The 17,830-nt window shown below is 48.9% G+C and overlaps 2 protein-coding genes and 1 long non-coding RNA gene across 9 annotated transcripts; 1 reads left to right on the top strand and 2 right to left on the bottom strand.

Moving 5' to 3' along the window:
- Nucleotides 1-406: 406 nt before the first annotated feature.
- Nucleotides 407-3,615, bottom strand: LOC135235378 (uncharacterized). Of its 2 annotated transcripts, XR_010324370.1 has the most exons (3): nt 3,601-3,615; nt 2,869-3,089; nt 407-1,541 (listed from the first exon to the last, which is right to left on the bottom strand). It is a non-coding gene; the product is annotated as an uncharacterized LOC135235378 (long non-coding RNA). The 2 variants fall into 2 exon arrangements; XR_010324369.1 differs by lacking the exon at nt 3,601-3,615 and having other exon boundaries at nt 2,869-3,594.
- On the top strand, nt 3,178-9,944 carry mtres1 (mitochondrial transcription rescue factor 1). Of its 3 annotated transcripts, none has more exons than XM_064300811.1 (4): nt 3,178-3,208; nt 5,840-6,290; nt 6,785-6,857; nt 8,207-9,944. In XM_064300811.1, the coding sequence occupies exons 1-4, from the start codon at nt 3,193-3,195 to the stop codon at nt 8,387-8,389; spliced, it is 723 nt and encodes a 240-aa protein (XP_064156881.1). In that variant the 5' UTR covers nt 3,178-3,192; the 3' UTR covers nt 8,390-9,944. The 3 variants fall into 3 exon arrangements, with proteins under 3 accessions (XP_064156881.1, XP_064156903.1, XP_064156891.1); XM_064300833.1 differs by lacking the exon at nt 3,178-3,208 and adding an exon at nt 4,179-4,337; XM_064300821.1 differs by lacking the exon at nt 3,178-3,208 and adding an exon at nt 5,061-5,231.
- Nucleotides 8,682-17,830, bottom strand: bend3 (BEN domain containing 3). 4 transcript variants are annotated; one of them, XR_010324359.1, is made up of 5 exons: nt 17,560-17,830; nt 16,746-16,808; nt 16,152-16,348; nt 12,015-15,968; nt 8,682-11,925 (listed from the first exon to the last, which is right to left on the bottom strand). XR_010324359.1 is itself a non-coding variant. In XM_064300769.1 (4 exons), the coding sequence occupies exons 2-4, from the start codon at nt 16,803-16,805 to the stop codon at nt 13,587-13,589; spliced, it is 2,631 nt and encodes an 876-aa protein (XP_064156839.1). In that variant the 5' UTR covers nt 16,806-16,808; nt 17,560-17,830; the 3' UTR covers nt 8,682-13,586. The 4 variants fall into 4 exon arrangements, 1 of the variants encoding a protein (XP_064156839.1); XR_010324357.1 differs by having other exon boundaries at nt 16,754-16,808; XR_010324358.1 differs by having other exon boundaries at nt 8,682-11,849; nt 12,030-15,968; nt 16,754-16,808.

Raw genomic sequence — 17,830 nt, 5'->3', positions numbered from 1 at the left:
CTTCAAAAGGAGACAGTTAGCCTGCACAGCAGCGCGGGTCACAAAAGGCTGTTTCCACACAACTAATTTTCTTTGTAGGAGAGCAGTTATTTTCTACCTTTGACAACAAATTTAAAGTCACCTTCCCACCCACAACCACAATCACCTCCAACACAAAAGGAAATTAAACCTGCTGCATGGTGGGTGTAAATGGTCCTTGGGGACTCACTGGCCTGCCAGAAACACACTAGCACTAATACGCTGAGGTACGTGTACAAACCCTGGTGCAATTCCACATCCATTCCACTAGGGGCATCTACAAAACATTGGCCACTCCGGTCAATGTCCTGTAGGACTGAGAGAAGCCCTGCATCAGCCAGACAAGATTTCAGAAACTTCAGTAGGACACATTGCAGAACAAAAGACAAACGATTAATCTTTAATTTATTGTGTATTAAGTGAGATTATTCCCTGAACTAAAAGTACATAACAATTAAACATTTATACAAAAAAAAAAAAAAAAAAAAAAAAAAAGACTACGTGCAAAAGCTGAATTCTGTGAATTAAACTAGTCTGAACAATCAACTCGGGCCATAGAAAAAGGAAAGATGCCAGAGCTTTACAAATTTTAAAATACCATAAAATAGTTGAATAACTTACATTTCTGGCCAAAGTGCAGGGGCCATTGTGGATATGGCCGTGGGAATGAAAATTTAAACATTACCAAAAAAAAAAAAAAAAAAGAAGCTCAAAGCCCAACTCAACTGAATCGCCAATTAAAACGATGGCTTGAAAATATGATACAAACAGGCCTCAATCAACATCGCGCATTACTGTGTTGATTTCCTGGGCACTTGTGAATTTAAACATTCAAGAACGATTCCAACCAGTACAATAAACTACACAAATCAGTGGCCTTTCAAAGAGGGGGTGGGGGAGAAGAGGGAGAAAAGCATCCCGTTTCTGTCCTGGACTCCAATGGCAATGCCAAATGGAGGGTGGGTCTCGATATTTGTGGCGTGGCTGGCCGGCCGCAAAGTAGATCATCTTGGTCAAGACACCCGCAGGGAGACGAACATCCACGGGAGAGAGAGAGAGAGAGAACGTTCCCGTCTGCTCAGGTTTCTTCGTTTCCTCGCTTCCGTCCCGATTGCAAACTCCACCTCCCTCCTCGTGTTGGGTAAAATGATCGCCTTTAAGGATTTTCAAAGGAATGGGGGGCAGGTGAGGGGGGGGGTGGCGAAGAGGAAAAGAAATAAAATGACTTCTCTTTGGATGGCCGTCTCTTCATGTTGGCCGCTGGATGTTACAGTCTTGGTTGATTACTGAGCGCTTGGGGTTTTTTTTTTTTTTTTTCAGGAGCGGCTGCACACTAGAGAGGCTGCCATGGCAACGGGGAGAAGTATGGAGAAAGGGCCACTCCGCGTGAAGGACACAGCCCCGCTTGGAGTGGTGAAGTTATTTGCCTCGGTGTAAGCGCTGGTCAGCATCATAGTAGAGTTGTGGGCCATGGTGACGGTGTGGTTAGCGGCTGGGGTTGCCATAGTCGCATTAGAGCGGACCTGTGGCGGGGGATGAGGAGGGAGAGATTAAATGTGTGCACTGAACCTTTATAATTGGCTTCACTATGACACAGATCACAATCGATATATTCTAGTTGGTTTGTCTTTAAATTTTTTTATTGTCAAACTGTTCATTATCAATCATGTCATTGAACCCAGATAATGGTACAATTTCTAAAGTAAACGCGTATTCTAAAAATCAGACTACATCTTTGACAAGCTTTCTTCAAAACCAAATAATCGTACGTAATAGCCTACAGCGTGGACACCCACCTTAGTGTGACCCTGCCAGACCCGGCTGGTACGTTAAAAACCCTTTAGAACCGAAACTTGGGGCAGAAACTGCGCCCATAATTTGTCGATAAACAATCATTCTGGAAGAGTGGCAAATGTGGAGGTGGCGCCCAGTTTCTATGGTTTTTCCGCGAAAGGCATATGTGGGTTGCGATAATTGATTGAAAACGGCTGTAGACGGATTGCTGATTAGCTGTCGAATTACAGAGGCTTAGGAGGTAGGTTTAATCGGCTTGAAAAATACGAATAAATCGTATTGTGTTGCTAATCTGAAGTAGCCTACTCCATTTGGTACCCCAGAACGGGATATATGAGCCCCGTGTAAGATCGTAAATGGATCGTCTTTAAGGACGCCTCTCCAATTTCCTTCAGCGCGGCCGCGCGGAAAGTAACCACCTCCGAGAAAAACAGTAACGTACACCTATAGGTTACTTTTCAAATATAGAATCCGTTAGGGGGGACTTCGCAGCTTTACAGCGAGCGTTAACAACTGTTAAGTAACAAAGTTATACTAGTTATCGATACAAATGTTAGTCTTCACACTTCAGTTTTGCACAGTATTAAACGGAATATTAAACCCACAAATCATCCCATCACGCGCGACGCTTAAATAACGGACGGGCAAAAAAAGCTTTGGAGTCAAAGCGCGGCTTTACACTACAGGATGCAAACGGCGCAGGCACATCCTTCGACCACCACAGTTAACAATTGCAGTTCTAGAAAAGCACTTTCGAAGAAAGTGACGCAAATTCAAATTAATCACATTAACACTGAAAAATGCCACAAGGTTATATTAAATTACATCTGAAATGCGAACAGTTTCCTACATTTATAGGCGTGCGTTTTCACGAGGGGAGCACTGTGTAGGTCATTTTAAAAAACCAAAATTGATTTAATAAAAAGCAGATAAAAGTTGAATAATCAAAATGAAACTGCGGTCTAGTTTAAGTAATAAAATCCAATCTATCATATAACATAGCGTGCTGACGAGTTTGTAGAACAACTCACAAGAGAAATAAAATTGAAATCATACCAGTGTTGAAAAACATGTGACTAGCACAAGCACTCCAAGGTAAGCAGCAGTCATTTTAGTCATTTTGATGGATATATTTGGCCCAAATCTTGCTTTGTAGACTGGTCCCACCACACGATTCTGCGTTCTGATCAGGCGGCTACCCTTCAGAAGGATCTTTATATCGCCAGAAATGACTGACAATGTGACGTAACCAAGCTAGGGCGCACCCCCAAATCCACCTGCCCGGGCTTGGTCGGGAAAAAATTAAGGTAGTATAATCATCCAAAATCATCCACATTATAACAACTCACCTGCAAATATTACATTTCCATATATGAGAGGATGAGAAAGGATAACCGTACGTTTAAAACGCTACCTGTATTGTCATAATGAAATATAAATAATTTCACTTAGATTTTTGGACAAGTTTGTAAGGATTTTCAAGCGCGACAGGAAACGCCTACACAGTCCTTTGTTGATTTTCATTAACAGTTGAGATTTATAATGTTCACTGTATTTCCTCCGTTGGATTGCATTACAGTTTCGCGAAGGTATGGCGATCATTTCGTTTGAGATCATGTTAATTGGTCTTATGTGTTTACGTACTTTCTACCCTTACACTTCAGTAGGCTACAGGTATTAGCCTACATAAAACCAATTAAATGAGTAGCCTAGGCCCAAGCTTATATCTTGTAGCCGAAATAAAATGGCACAGAGTAATGTTTTTGAGATGTTTAACCTACTACCTACCAGAGATTCGTCTGTTAATCATCAGGTTTGCTTCCACCAAGGCTTAAGTGCAGCTCCCCCCTTTATACAATCTTACAGCATCCTCTAGCGTTTAATCGACATATTGCAATTCATTTTTTTCCGGGACCGTTCAAAAAAAAAAAAAAAAACACCATTGTTTCATCAGCACGAAAATGTTCAATTAAACATAACATTCTAATCACATATTTTTAATTTTACATTTTAAAGGGTTAAACAGTCTGTGTTTATTTTCCATGAAAGCTCTAGCCTAGATGTCAAACGTTAGCCTATACAAGGCATTCAACCATATCGAGTAAAGTGACTAAATTGTACAGTAACACACACGAGTTGTGTTGCATTCACTTTCGTGTGCCTCTTTGTGAATTGTACGACAATAAAAAGAAAATCGTACGGGTTTGAGAATTCCGGACAGAATTTTTTCAAGTAGCCTTTGTTGGCCCAGGTTCTCTGGACGGATTGGGGTGCTATCAAAACGGATCTTTCGATGTATTTTTAAAAAAATCTTTGGTGAATCTGCGTCTGATGTTCCCAGTTTTGTCTGTAGAGGGCGCTCTCTTTGAGAGCCTGTCTTTGAAGCTTGCGTGCTTTTAAGCTTTTGGCCACGGACCCGCTCTGTGCTAAAGCACGGCAGCTAGCTGCAGCTGTTTTTAGCGCACGTTGCTATTCAAGGTGAAAGAGTGGAGTGAATGAAGATTACAGACAAAATAAAACTACAGGTATGTGACTGTGCAGCGCGAATACTCTCTTTAAAGAGTATTTGCGAGTATCTTTTATAAAGAAATGCTCTGCGTGGTTCAGAATTCGCAGCTTCAACCTGACCCACTGTGTGGGTGGGTGTGTATGCACACACATAGTTAGCTAGCGTCCAGCACACATATAAGCAACTTACTGTAAATTCGCATGCCAGCTAATAGTATCTAGTATCATGTCATCACAAGATCACATCGAAACAAGAAATGCATTTGGGAATTTTGTATACGTTGTATTATACATTTTTTCAAATTATGTAATTATCGCTAACGTTAGCTTCCTAGTCGTTAGCTAGTTAGCACTGTCAGTCACAATTCATTATAATTAATCAGCCACTGCCAGATAAGTTTAACTGCTGGTGAAAGTGGGGGGTTAATGTTAATTGAAGAAACTGATTGCCGTCAAAACCAGATATAGAAACGTTTCTATATCTATGGTCAAAACGGCCTGCTGTACTTCATCACAACTAAGCGCTAACCGATGTAGCGAGCTGCCAAGTGATTGATTTTTGACATCAGACGTGGCCTGTATTCCGAATGAAAACGAACCATGACATCATGAACGAGTTTCGTTAATAAAAATAAATCTGTGTCTGATTTGTGATTTCGTCACAAGGTCGACGCTGCCTGACAGTTGGTAGCCACTTGTGACATGTTTGCTGTGTCTGTTCTGTTGACCTTATAGTAAAATTGTTACAACGAACACGAATCGCAGCACCCCTTCGTTTATCGTGGACTGAAGCTTTCTGGGAGGAGATCGTGCACGTGCAAATCTGGCCAACAACAAATGTTAGCGTTCGAGCAAAAAGTTCGAATTCCGGCACAAGAGTGGTTCATTGTGTTGCCTGTTGATGAGCTCTTGTAAGTTATTGATGTTTTGATGAGCCGCAGAATATATACTTACGCAAATTCATTGAATCAATTAAGCATACATTCGGATTTTTACCATTTATTTATTTTCATAATTTCCAAACCATCCTCATTCTAGTGTGTATTAACACATTCCATTGTCACACTCGAGTCGTTAATTAGGTTCGTCTAATTTTGTTGGATTCCAGTGGTCTGATTTTTTTTCTGTACGCCACATTGGGATGATGCAGTACAGCATAATCTGAAGGAAGATTTCGCAGAAATCTCTATAAATGGATTCCCGTTGAATGAAAAATAATCAGCAGAACTTTTCTTGGGGAGATAACTCTAGAAATATCTCCCCAAAAAAGTTAGATATCACATAGGATCTCATCTAATTAAAAAAATAACAAAATCGTCCAAACTGGGGCAGTTGCAGTGTGTGTTTCAGGAGATGGAACGGGATTAACCGATGAAATCGGTTTTGTCCTCGCGATTTATACAGGGAATCCAAAAAATCCAGCGAGAAAGAATATCCAGAGATGCAATGACTTGTTAGTTTTTTATTTTATTTGTTAATGTCTCTCTCTTTTTTTTTTTTTTTTTGCATTTTCCTGTAGGGGTGACCATGAGAGGCTGGAGGGCACAGGCGATCATTTTGAGGCGTTTAGCGGTACTGACCTCCTCGCCCCGAGACGCTTCGAGCCAGAGCTCCCGTGGGACGGGAGCGTGCCCGAGGACTCTGCCCGCTCGCCAGGTGTCTAGCTCCGTTTCCACGGCAGCGCTGGGCGCGCACTTGGCCCCCGCCCTCTGGATTTCCGCGCAGGGCTGTTGTGCGCTCCTGGTGAGGTTCAAGAGCACCAAAGGCTCGACGAAGGGGGGCAAGAGGGGCAAGCAGGAGGGGCAGAAGGAGGAGGAAGAGGAGGAGGAAGACGACCCAGAGGCCAGTGACTACGAGGATGAACTACAGGATGACCCCGGCCTGCCCAAAGACTACAAAGACCAGGAGAGATCTGTGCAGTCGTTTCGCTATGACCTCATCATGAAGGCTGGCTTGGACATGGCACGCAAGTGAGTGTGACAGTGACAAACCATGGTATCAGTTTTCATAAGTGAGAGTGAAGCTTGTTATAAGTGCTGTAAGGTTTTGAGCAGCCTGGTCAGGCTCATAGTGCTGTAAGGTTATGAGCAGCCTTATCAGGCTCATAGTGCTGTATGGTTATGAGCAGCCTGGTCAGGCACTAAGGTTATGAGTCTGTTAAGTGATTTATCAGGGTTTTTCCTGGCATGAAAAGGGCCTTTGGTGCTCCCCATCATTGGTCCAGGGTTAGTTAACTGCTGAATAAATAATATGCTCTCTGTAGTTTTAATTCTTTTCCCTTATTTATTGCTTTGGCGCTAGCAAATTTAGTGCCTAAGATTTCTCATTGCAGCAAAAGCTCTGTTTATGTAGCTGTAGCATTGCTGTAGCCCTCTACGTGGAGCAGTAGCGGTGTGGCCTGATATCTGCTAACGACTGATCCTTCTTTTTTTATTATAATTCTGTGTGTTTGTTTGTTTCAAAGCAAAGTTGAAGACGCTTTCTACAGCAACAAACTGAGGTTGAACGGTCAGAAGCTGATTAAGAAGAGCAAAACAGTGAGTGGCCAGCATCTGTTTTTCGCAGCACCGGTACATTTAGAAATGTATAAATATGTTGTGTAATACGTTTATGGGTCCCGGAGCACTTGCTGGCCCGTGGTTTGTCGGGTGACACGCTGTGCAGGGCTCCACCTTGACATTTGTTCCTAGGAGCACATGTGCTCCCGGGTTGAAAAATTTAGGAACGCTCTGAGCCGACAGGTAAAGCCACACATACCCCGACGAGAAGCCCCTTCATAATCGCCTCCATTCATTTCAACGGGAGCCGATTCTTCGCGTCCGCAAGGCATGCTGGGATAGCTGGCCATGCGTGTCAAGCCGTGGAAGCGACCGGAAGGACGGGGGAACGTGGTGCAATAACCAATCAGATTAAAGATCTGACGTGTAAACTGTCTCCAGTTCCAAAATTTCCCCCCCCCTTGTTCCACATGGCTCTGTTAAGGAGGGCTTGTTAATTATCGCTGTGTGGGGATTTCCAAAAATATACGATCAATGTACATTTAACGAACACGGTTTTGCAAATAGAGAAAACGCGCCCACAAATGGCCGGTTTTGGGAGGCGAGTGCGATGCCAGGTGATCTCGTCGGAGGACGTGTGGCTTCACCCTAGTGCGTCCCAATTAGTACATGTGCTCCTAAATTATTTTCCAATTGGCACACATCAATATTCGGGAGCGAATGCTCCTAAAATTGGGAGCACTGTCATGCCCCCTTCTCACTGAATTACATTTCCCAGAATAAATTATGCCGCATATATATTTTATATATAATTCATTTGCATGGCAGCATGTTTGCTGAAACAGTTGAGGCTATGTACTTTTTTTCTGAAGGTACAATGGCAGTACCCCAGCTAGGAATTTAACTAGCAATCTCAAGATTTAAACCTGGACATCAGGGTGTGGGGAAAAAAACATGGATGCCTGATGTGGGAGCTGTGTGGTTGTGTCCAGCTAACACAAATATGTCCTCACAATGCTGCTGCCTTGTAGTGGCAAAACATTCCAGTGACATTGTGAGAACATTCTGTGTTAGCTGGATAACCCAGTTTCCTTGGTCGGTCAGTCAGTCAGTCGGTCAGTCATTCAGTCATCTAGTCAAACCAGTCAGTCGGTCTGTTTACTTGGCTCTCATTCTGTCTATATTGAATGCAAAGTAAACATGCGTACGGAAAGCAGCATATTCATACGGAAAATGGATCTGTCTGCCTGTATGGAATTTTATCGAGCCTGTCTACCATGACCAGCTGGAATAGCAGTTACGGTCACGTGATTCACGCACGAGGATCACGTGACCAGGCGGACACGGGAGCTCGCTGGGGCTCATTCCGGCCGCCGCTGTCCCTGCAGGTGAAGGTGGGGGACACGCTGGACCTGGTCCTGTGGGAGAACAGGGAGACGGACACGGTCGCCCTGATGAGGGTGGTGTTCAAGAAGGTCGCCGCGGTGACCAAGGACGAAGAGAAGTACAAGGTGGTCCTGAGGCGCTGGAAGCACCTGCAGCTGCCCACGCGGGAGGCATTCCGGCCGTGAGAACCCGCTCGCGGGCGCCGCTCCCTGCCCGGGCCCTGGCTGCAGGGTACGCCACTGGGGGGGCGGGGTGGAGGGGGGCAGGGGGCTGGTTCACTCGTCCACCGCGGCCTGATGCGGAAGTGCTGGGGGGGGGGATTTGACGAGCATCGTGTTCTTTTTCCCCCGCCAATGATAGAAACTGTTTTTATACTGCCTCCGCATTGGCATGCCTAGTCTCTCTCTCTTTCTTTCCCTCTTTTTTATGTCTCTCTCTTCTGTCTTTTCTCTCTCTCTCTCCTTCACAAATAGGGGATTGTTTTTTTTTGTGTAGGGCTTTTTGTTTTTTTTTTTGAACAGTTGACAGTTGCTTGAAAATTAAAAACCACAGTGTCATGGCGGTTTGTCAGTGAAATTGTAAGCGCTTGATAAAATCGACAGAGCAAATTTTATTAATTCGCTGTATTTTTTACAAATGATTAGTCACAATGCACTTCACAGTATTCCCTGACCTGTAGCCCCCACAAAGCAAGAAGCCAGACCCAACAGTGCCAAGGGAGGAGCCCAAGCTGCCATGCTGGAGGAAACCAGGGGAGCAGCCAGACCCCCGTAGGGGGGAAGCCCATCCTCCTCTGGCTGGCTTGGGGTGTGGGGTTCACAGGGACAAGGTCAAGAAAAACGGTCATTATGAGTGCATCCCAATCACTCCAGCACAGGCTGAGCTGGCAGAGCACAGCCTACAGCGCCTGCGTTTGATCACATGACTGCTGACGGGGGGGAAAAGTGGGAAGAAGCCGTTTCACTACACAGCAGAAGCAGGAAACTGCACTTTTACGGACAGACGTAAGACCGTGACTCCACCCGTTAGCTGCACCGTTGAGCTCAAGAACCCTGCACTGATGAACACAGACTGGTGTACAAGATATAACCCCTGCCTGACCTTTGATGAAATACAGGTGGTTCAGTGTGGGGGGGGGAACGGCGGGGGGGGGGGTTTCTGATTTTTGGGTTTTTTTTAAGGTCACTTCAAAACGAGTCTGGGGTTAGGGTTGCACTGAATGTGCAAACGCAGTGATGATGTACTTTGGATAAAACGAAGAACTCGGGACTCAGTCGTCCACTAATTCTTTATTTAGTGCGGTGATCCTCTGCTCCTGTGTCCTGGGAGAGCCGCAGTCTGCTGGTTTATGCTTCTGCCGTAAGATGAACAACCGATTCAGACTCAAAAAACGGGGTGGCCCCCTGATTTAGCGGTGATCTAGGAACATCCCCACTTCCTGCTCTCTGGCTCTCTTTTTTTCTTCCCCCCCCCCCCCCCCCAAGTCGTTTTTTTTTGTGTGAGAAATCATGTGGACTCATGGGCACTGAGGTGCACTGGATAACCACGGAAGCCACTTTGACTGACAGATGTGGTTGCCTACCTGGCCATCACGCCACCTGGTATCTGTAAAACGAACATTCTATGGTGGAGGACCGAGGCCATGCATGAACTTGATTTGCACTGCATGGAAATGTGTTTGAAGTACGGTGTCTCCTAAGCCTTGGAGAGAAATAAAAACGGAGAGTTTGGCAAACTGTGTGGCTGTGTGCACTTGCGTTTGTGTCTTGTCTGGATTCATGGTTTCCAGGATGACAGTTGTACCTTCTGCCAAGATTTCTTGCTGGCAGTGCACATCCCACACCTGTACAGCAGCGAGTTGAGCACTCTTCTGGATTTCTGGCTGAAAAAAAAACTACAATGACCACAGATTCTTACTCTGTACAAACATGAAAAATCTGTATCCTCTGACCTCATGTTAAACACACAGAATTCAGACTCCATTACACAGTAAAGCCCAAAACCTGAAATCATTCTGTCCTCCAACTTTGCCTCCTTCACCATTTACATCTTCATCTCCAGAACAGAGGGCCAGTTTATTTTAATGCTCCCCCTCCACCGGCACCCACCTGAATCCCCATCCTTAATTCAGTAATGCCATGACATCAAGTATAGCATGTTTTTATGAAGTTTATTAACAAACTAGTTTTTTTCTTTCCTCTGTGACAAAGGTACCGCAGTTTTTACGAGCCTTGAGCGTCCGTGGCGGGTTCAGGTCCGAGCAGAAGCGGGATTGGCGGGGCCGTGTGCGACCGTAACCACGACGACAACCTTCTCAGTGGCCTCCATTTAAATTGGTGCTGCTGCCCAATCGCGTGCCGTGTAGGCCCCAGACCTGGGTCAAATATGTATTTGTTTTGTATTCAAATAATTTTCTACGCTTTACTGATCTTGTCTGGTGTATTGGAACAATTTAAATACTCTCAAAAAGTGCAAACCCCGCCTTTTGACCATATTGGCAGGCTCATTTACCCCAGGCAAGATCAATAGAGCACAGAAAAGTATTTGAATCCAAAACAAATACCTATTTGACCCAGGTATGGTCGGGCCGTGCAGATCTTCAGTACAGCCAATCGCAACAGCTACTGATTTCGCTAGTGAACACACCTTCAACCAGAGGTGTATCGAACGCTGTGACTCGTGAAGCCGTCGGTGCAGGATTGGCATCCTTGCATCTCATTAGCCCCTCGAAAGCCTGCGTCTAGCGCCTGACCTGGCCGTCTGCGCAGACGGACCTTGGGACACTCCTGTGCAGATATGGGACTGATGTGCAAGCCGTGCAGTAGTCCGCGGCCGTACGATAAAATGCAGCCGATTTCACGGCTGGTTCACAGCTCTGCACGATTTTGGGCCGCGCGTTTGCTGCTTCGCTGGCCGCCACGCTACCCAATCAGAACGAGGTGAAGACCGGCGAATGAGGCTGCATCGAACGGCACGTCGATCCCCCTTCTGCTCAGGCAAGGCACACGCTCAGAAACCGTCGCCATTTCGTTGTACTGCCAGTGCTGACGCCACACTGCGCGCGATCGAGAACTCCGCCCCCCCATCTCTGCGCCAGGACAGGCGCTCTGAAAAAAAAAAAAAGAGAATCCACCAAGGACCCCCCCACCCCCACCCCTACTTGATCACACCCCACCCACCCCTCACCTGTAGCTTATTCACCTGTATGACAGTAATACTGCAGTTCTCTCTCTCTCTCTGGAGGCAGGTCGGCCTCACCACCAACTGCGGTGCATCTCCGCGCTTTTTGAACAGTGTTAGCAGTACTGTGTGCCGACAGCCTTGCTCCATGGTGGATACGCTGATGCTGCTACCTGCCCTTCTACTGTGAGAGCACTGAATTACGTAACCCAGGGCTGCCCAACCCTGCTCCTGGAGATCTACCGTCCTGTAGGTTTTCACTCCAACCCTAACAAAGCCACACCTCATTCAACAGCTAGAGCAGGGCTGCCCAACCCTGCTCCTGGAGATCTACCGTCCTGTAGGTTTTCACTCCAACCCTAACAAAGCCACACCTCATTCAACAGCTAGAGCAGGGCTGCCCAACCCTGCTCCTGGAGATCTACCGTCCTGTAGGTTTTCACTCCAACCCTAACAAAGCCACACCTCATTCAACAGCTAGAGCAGGGCTGCCCAACCCTGCTCCTGGAGATATACCGTCCTGTAGGATTTCAGTCCAACCCTAACAAAGCACACCTCATTCAACGGCTAGAGCAGGGGTGCCCAACCCTGCTCCTGGAGATCTACCGTCCTGTAGGTTTTCAATCCAACCCTAACAAAGCACACCTCATTCAACAGCCAGAGATCTCGTTGAGCTGCTAATTAGTAGAATCAGGTGTGTCGAAGTTGAAATAAAAACCTACTGGAGGTAGATCTCCAGGAACAGGGTTGGCCTGATATAACCTAACCTACAGTGTTTTACCTGGATCACCCGCCCGCCAAAGCAGGATATAAACTTCATCAGGTAACAAGTCATTCTGCTAGATTAATTCAAGAAAATTCACAGATTTATGGGAAACTGCCTGTAGCTCCAAACCGAAGTATCAAAGCCGCCCTGCTCCTGCAATCCCCACATGACAACTTTGGAAGATTTGAGTTACTGTCAATACAGGAAATTGAGAGAAATGAAATGAATCAAACGGAAAATGTCCGTAATGTTCCAAAGGGACTCTCAATGAATGAATGAACTGAATTTAAACTAATTTCAGCTGAGCTAACTTAATGTTCCTCTGCAGGACGTTGATCTGAACACATCTCCACTGCTATAAATGACCTTAACCCTTGAAGGTGTATGCGATAAGAATGTTCTTAACTTTATACTCTAATGCTGATGTGACAATCACTACTGGTAACTGAAAGCAATGGAGTTGAAAGAACACTGACTTTGAATGTTTAAGAAAAACAATATATAAAACAATCCCAAAAAACCAACTCTTCAAAGGGTTAAGGGGGGTTCATTTTCAGAATATCCACCATGAAAATCACAAGGCTTCAGCACACAAGTTAATTAACTGAGATTCACCCTGATCCATTTCTGTAATCAAAGTCGAGGGTGATGCACAGATATATACTAGACTCACCTGTGTTAGACAGGTAAGCATGTCCTCATCAATGTCATATTTACATATACTCAGTCTTTAAGGCTAATAAACGAACGCATGGGATACTCCCAATTAAAGGTTAGAATTACCTATGACAATATTGTTTTGGCATTATATATAAATAAACTCTACATCATTTCTTGTTGCAACAAAGTTATAGCTTCCTCTAACAAATATACTGTTTGGTGCTATATATCTAATCTTAACAAATGTGTCCTTTATGGTCAACTAAAAATCGAGTCTCCCACTAATGAACATAAATCAGCCTAGTCCAGAAAGGACACATTTGTAAGTCTTTAGGCCAGGGATGTCAAACTCCAGGTTGGAAGGCTGCAGTTTGCACTCTGTGGGTATTTTTATGGTTTCCTTTCAGTCAGAGACCAATTCAGGGCTCCACTCAACACTCAACAATTTAATTTAAGTGATTTAAGGGCCAGTTTCAGGTCACAAATTAAGCTCAGTCTTGGACTAAACAGAATCTCTATTCAAAATTGAATTTAGTCCAGAACTAGGCTTGATCGGTGTCTGCCCTAGATGTCGGAAAAACGCTGCAACGTGCCGGCAGACCCCGGTAGCCCTCCAGCGCAGGCAGTCTGACATCCCCTGACATTTTTTAGTCCAATTCTACTCAGCTTATACGCAGGCTTATTTCCAAGGGAACGAAAACTGTGCAAATGATACATGTTCGGGGGGGGGGGGGGGGAAAGGAAACGCCCCGTCCCGCGGCGGGGTCCCGCGCGTCTCATAGGTACGACACCGCGCTGGAGCGCTTGGCCTTCTTCAGGATGTCGCACTTCTTGCGGTTGGGCCGGCGGCAGCGCTCGTCGATGCTGGGCACGCACTCGTAGTGCCACACCTCCTCCATCTTGTCGACGGGGTAGACGGCCTCCACGTAGTGGCGGATGAGCCGCAGCCGCAGCGGGTCCAGCTGCCTCTTGTTGCAGGCGCCCGAGTGGTTGTACTGCAGCCGCAGGTTCTCCTGCGTGAAGAGCTCGGGGAAGAGGCGCACCAGCAGGCGGGCCGCGAAGTTGCCCACCGACAGGCTCTGCTGGACGATCTCCCGCACCTCCGCGTCCGACAGCAGGTAGGCGGAGGGCACCGGGAAGTCCGGGCAGCCCACCGTCAGCTCCTCCAGTGGGATCTTGCAGAAGTCCTTGTTGCTCTTCTCCGGCGGGAGCGGCGGGATCTCGAAGTCGTCCCTGAAGCGCTCCCCGCCGAGCGGCGCCTGTCCCGGCGCCTGGCCGGCGGCCCCGGCTGCGAAGTCCGCGGGCTCGGGGTCGGGGGCGTAGACCTTGCGCTGCTGCTGGTAGGACCGCCGCTGCTCCGTGTCCCGTCGCCGGCAGCGCTCGTCCAGCTTGCCCACGAACTCCAGCGTCCAGACGCGGTCGTTCTTGGCGCGCGGGTACAGCAGCTGCACGTAGTGGCGGATCAGGTTCACCCGCACGGGGTCCAGCTGCTTCTTGCCCAGCGAGCCGCTGCAGTTGTAGTTCTTGCGCGCGTTCTCGTAGGTGAAGAGCTCGGGGAACATCAGCACCAGCAGGCGCGAGGCGAAGTTGCCGATGGAGAGGCTGCACTCGTAGTTGGCCTTCAGCTGCTCGCGGGAGAGCAGGTGCTCCGGCGGGACGTCGAAGTCCGGCGGCGGGATCTCCACCTTGTCAAAATCGATGGGCACCAGGGACGACTTCTTCGCCTGCTTGCACGCCTGGCCGGGCCTCTCGTAGTCCCGGAAGTCGCCGCCGATCTTGACGATGGAGACGTCGTCGGGGAGGCTGGCGGAGTCGTAGCTCTCGTCGCCGCGGGCGATCTCGGGCTCGCTGCCGTCGCCGTTGCCCTGGGCGCACTCCAGCACCTCCTCCATGCGCTGGACGCACAGCTGCAGCCAGCTGTCCTCCGGCACGTCGGGGAAGTTGGCTTCCATGTACTTGCGAATGACCTCCAGCCTATCGGAGTCCAGCACCAGCTTCCCCACGCTGCCGCTGCCGCCGTAGCAACCGTAGCCCTCCGGCACCTTCCCTTCCTCGAAGACCTCGGGGAAGAGCCGGTGCATGAGAAAGACCGCAAAGTCCCCGGGGGAGGAGAGGTCATCGAGGTCCTCCCCCACCTCCTGGGCGTCAAAGACCAGGTCCGACACCAAGTTTCCGTTGCTGCCGCCGCCGTTGTTGAGGTTGTCGCCGCGGGGCTCAGGGGAAAGGCTCTCCTCGTCGCGGCCGTCCTCGTCGATGTAGTGGCAGGCCGGCGCCTGCCCGGGCTCCGGCTCGAACGCGAGGCCGGCGGGGGCCCGGCGGCCGGCGCCCTCCATGTCCTTCTGCGCCCAGAAGCGGCTGAAGAAGTCGTTGATCTGCGGCAGGCACTCGGCCTGCCAGGCCTCGCCGTTCCTCGCCAGCGGGAAGCAGGCCTCCACGTAGTTGCGCACCAGCTGCAGGTGCAGCGAGTCGGGGGGGCGCCTGCCGCCGAACCCGCCACAGGCGCTGCAGCCGCCGCCGCCGCCGCCGCCACTTCCGCCGCCGCCGTACTCGGGGGCGAAGAGCTCGGGGAAGAGCTGCAGCAGCAGCCGGCAGCCCAGCTCGCCGGCCGACGAGGTCTGCTCCGCCAGCTGCCGCAGCTCCTCGGCCGTCAGCCGGTGCTCGGGCGGCGGCTGGAACTCGGCCACCCGCTCGGCGGGGGGGTCGATGCGCCGCTTGATGCGGGCGACCTCCAGGGAGAGCAGGTCCACCTTGCTGTGCAGCTGCGTCATGCTGGAGTTGAGCGTGTTGAGGATGAAGAACATCTTCTCGATCAGCGGGTAGAGGGTCAAGTCGGCCTCGGCGGTGGTGGTGCCGGCGGTGCCCGCGGCGGGGCTGGGCTCGCGCCGGCCCGCCTCCCCCCCGCCCAGCTTGGGGAGCAGCAGGCCGCTGCAGCTGAGCCGGCCCCCCCCGGGCTCCTGCAGGATGTGCTGCTCCAGCCCCGAGGCGGCCTTCTTCTCGGTGATCCTGTGGGAGATGCTGTACAGGGGCTTCCTGTAGGACGCGATCGTCCTCTCCGGAGGCGGGTCCTTGCCCTCCGCCGGTGACATCAGGCCTGAGGGGCGTGGCCTGGCTGTGTGCCTGCCGACTCGCTCCGCTGTGTGCTCCCTCGTCCTCAGTCCCTGTGTGGGGAACACAACACGAAGAGTCAAGCACCCACAAGACTCAATTACCCACAATGCCCACAATGGCTACACATACAGGGGCCCAAAACTTAAAAGTAAAACGCACAGGTTTACGATGTCCCTCGTTTTGGGACAGTGCAGCCATCTTCCCACCCGAGCACCCTCCGGCGCTGGCCTCACCTCCGTGCACACCTTCATCCTCTTGGTGGCGGCGACGCGGTCGAGCTCGGCCTCCGGCCCATCTGGGGGGGTCCGTGCGGCGGTCCGCTTTCCCGCCCCGTCGGTGGTGCTTCCCAGAATCCTCCCGGGGCTCACCGACTCGGCACAACTGACCGGATCCTCTGACTCGGTCTTCACCCGGCACGGCCTCAGTCTCTCTGCGAAACAGAAAACGATGCGCAAGAAATATACCTTCAATTCCACTCACAAAATGGCCTCTCTGCACATTAACCTGCATTTTACATTAACCTGCGGCCTTCGCATCCCCATGACCCAGCTGGTCTTCTCCCTGAACTTTTTGCTGTTGTAAAAAGCACACCCAAAGTTATTTCTGGTGTTTGGCTTTATAATATTAAATATATATTTTAAAAAGCATTTCAAAAGTTCACTTTGGGGTGTGTCCAACATTCATTTTTGTCATTAACCTTTGCAACTCCAGCAAAATTCACGGGCCTTCGTCGATCAGACTTAAACTATTTTCGAAACAGTAGGAGAAACTCATTGCAGGCATGGCTAAAGCCCTGAGCTAGAACGGCAGAAGGACGTGAAACTCACTGGCTCACCTTTCTCTGAGGTTTCCCCGTCCGAGTTCTCCTCAAACTCGGATGAATTCATGTCCTGGAACATTAAAAAAAGATGTGAAAAATACTGACAGCTAAAATATAATAATATCTAACACAACTATACATTAACAAGCATGTTAGCCTACCTGTGAGAGTTAATATTCGGCATGGACCATGTAGATTGTTTACATTTAAGACATCTACACGTGGACATTTAACAGATGCTCTTAACCAAAGCGGTTTACAGTGCATGATGAAATTCTCAGAGTTAACTGGGCAGACCTGGGCAAGATAATGACTTTACAACACACGGCTTGAGTAAACATAAATCCCTTAAGAAAACTGTTTACTTTCAAGCTATTTCAGGTTATGTTCACGCGAAGCATGTTTTTTGGGGGGTTTTGTGTTTTAAACGCAAGCGATATAGCGACTCGCCAGGCGCGTTCTGGGGGCGCTGTGACTCCGTGTCTACCTCACGCGTTTCTGAAACTCTCCAGACCACTCCACTTCCTCATTCTTCCACTATCAACCCACGAACCACAACAACCTGGGAGGGAGACGTAGCTACCTCTGTCCGTCGTACTTTTCGCACGCTCCACAAAAACTTTGGTATTAAATCGCACATTGGAGCAGGCTAGCCGAAGAAGACGTTCAAAAAGCCTACCCACGCCCATGTTCTCGCGGCTTTTATTTTTTAGAGGAATTCTTATTGCGTGACGCGGCAAGAAAAATATCCGCGAACGAGTTTTTACCCCTTCTCTTGGTTTTGTGCTTTCCGAAATAACGCTACGCAGTTGCAAACTCACCTCGGCGAATTCACGCTGTCTTCCAAACTAGTTTAATGCGCGAACAGCATGTCCGCTGCCTGTATCCCCGTATTTCTGTACACGGATGAGTGTTGTCCGTGTTAGTGTCCGCCGTGTTTTTTCTTGTCTGTGCCCTCTCGCGTGACGTGACGGCACTCGCCTGCTGTGTCATTTCCGCACAGCTGTGGGTTACTGTGGGAAAGCAAAGTTCTGTGGTCGACTTCGCGGGTGGGGGTAAATCCAGCGGGCAGTGCACCTCGTTATAGGCTAT

Source organism: Anguilla rostrata, chromosome 1 (assembly GCF_018555375.3).
Source record: "Anguilla rostrata isolate EN2019 chromosome 1, ASM1855537v3, whole genome shotgun sequence".
Classification (NCBI taxonomy): Eukaryota; Metazoa; Chordata; class Actinopteri; order Anguilliformes; family Anguillidae; genus Anguilla; species Anguilla rostrata.
This window is presented reverse-complemented; position numbering and strand designations above follow the sequence as displayed.

Coding starts and splice junctions, on each gene's coding strand:
- mtres1 (XM_064300811.1), top strand. Junction 6,291..6,784: donor GGCTTGGACATGGCACGCAA/GTGAGTGTGACA, acceptor TTTGTTTCAAAG/CAAAGTTGAAGACGCTTTCT. Junction 6,858..8,206: donor TGATTAAGAAGAGCAAAACA/GTGAGTGGCCAG, acceptor CTGTCCCTGCAG/GTGAAGGTGGGGGACACGCT.
- bend3 (XM_064300769.1), bottom strand. CDS start 16,805: ATGAATTCATCCGAGTTTGAGGAGAACTCGGACGGGGAAACCTCAGAG. Junction 16,349..16,753: donor CGGGGAAACCTCAGAGAAAG/GTGAGCCAGTGA, acceptor TCTGTTTCGCAG/AGAGACTGAGGCCGTGCCGG. Junction 15,969..16,151: donor GGATGAAGGTGTGCACGGAG/GTGAGGCCAGCG, acceptor TTCCCCACACAG/GGACTGAGGACGAGGGAGCA.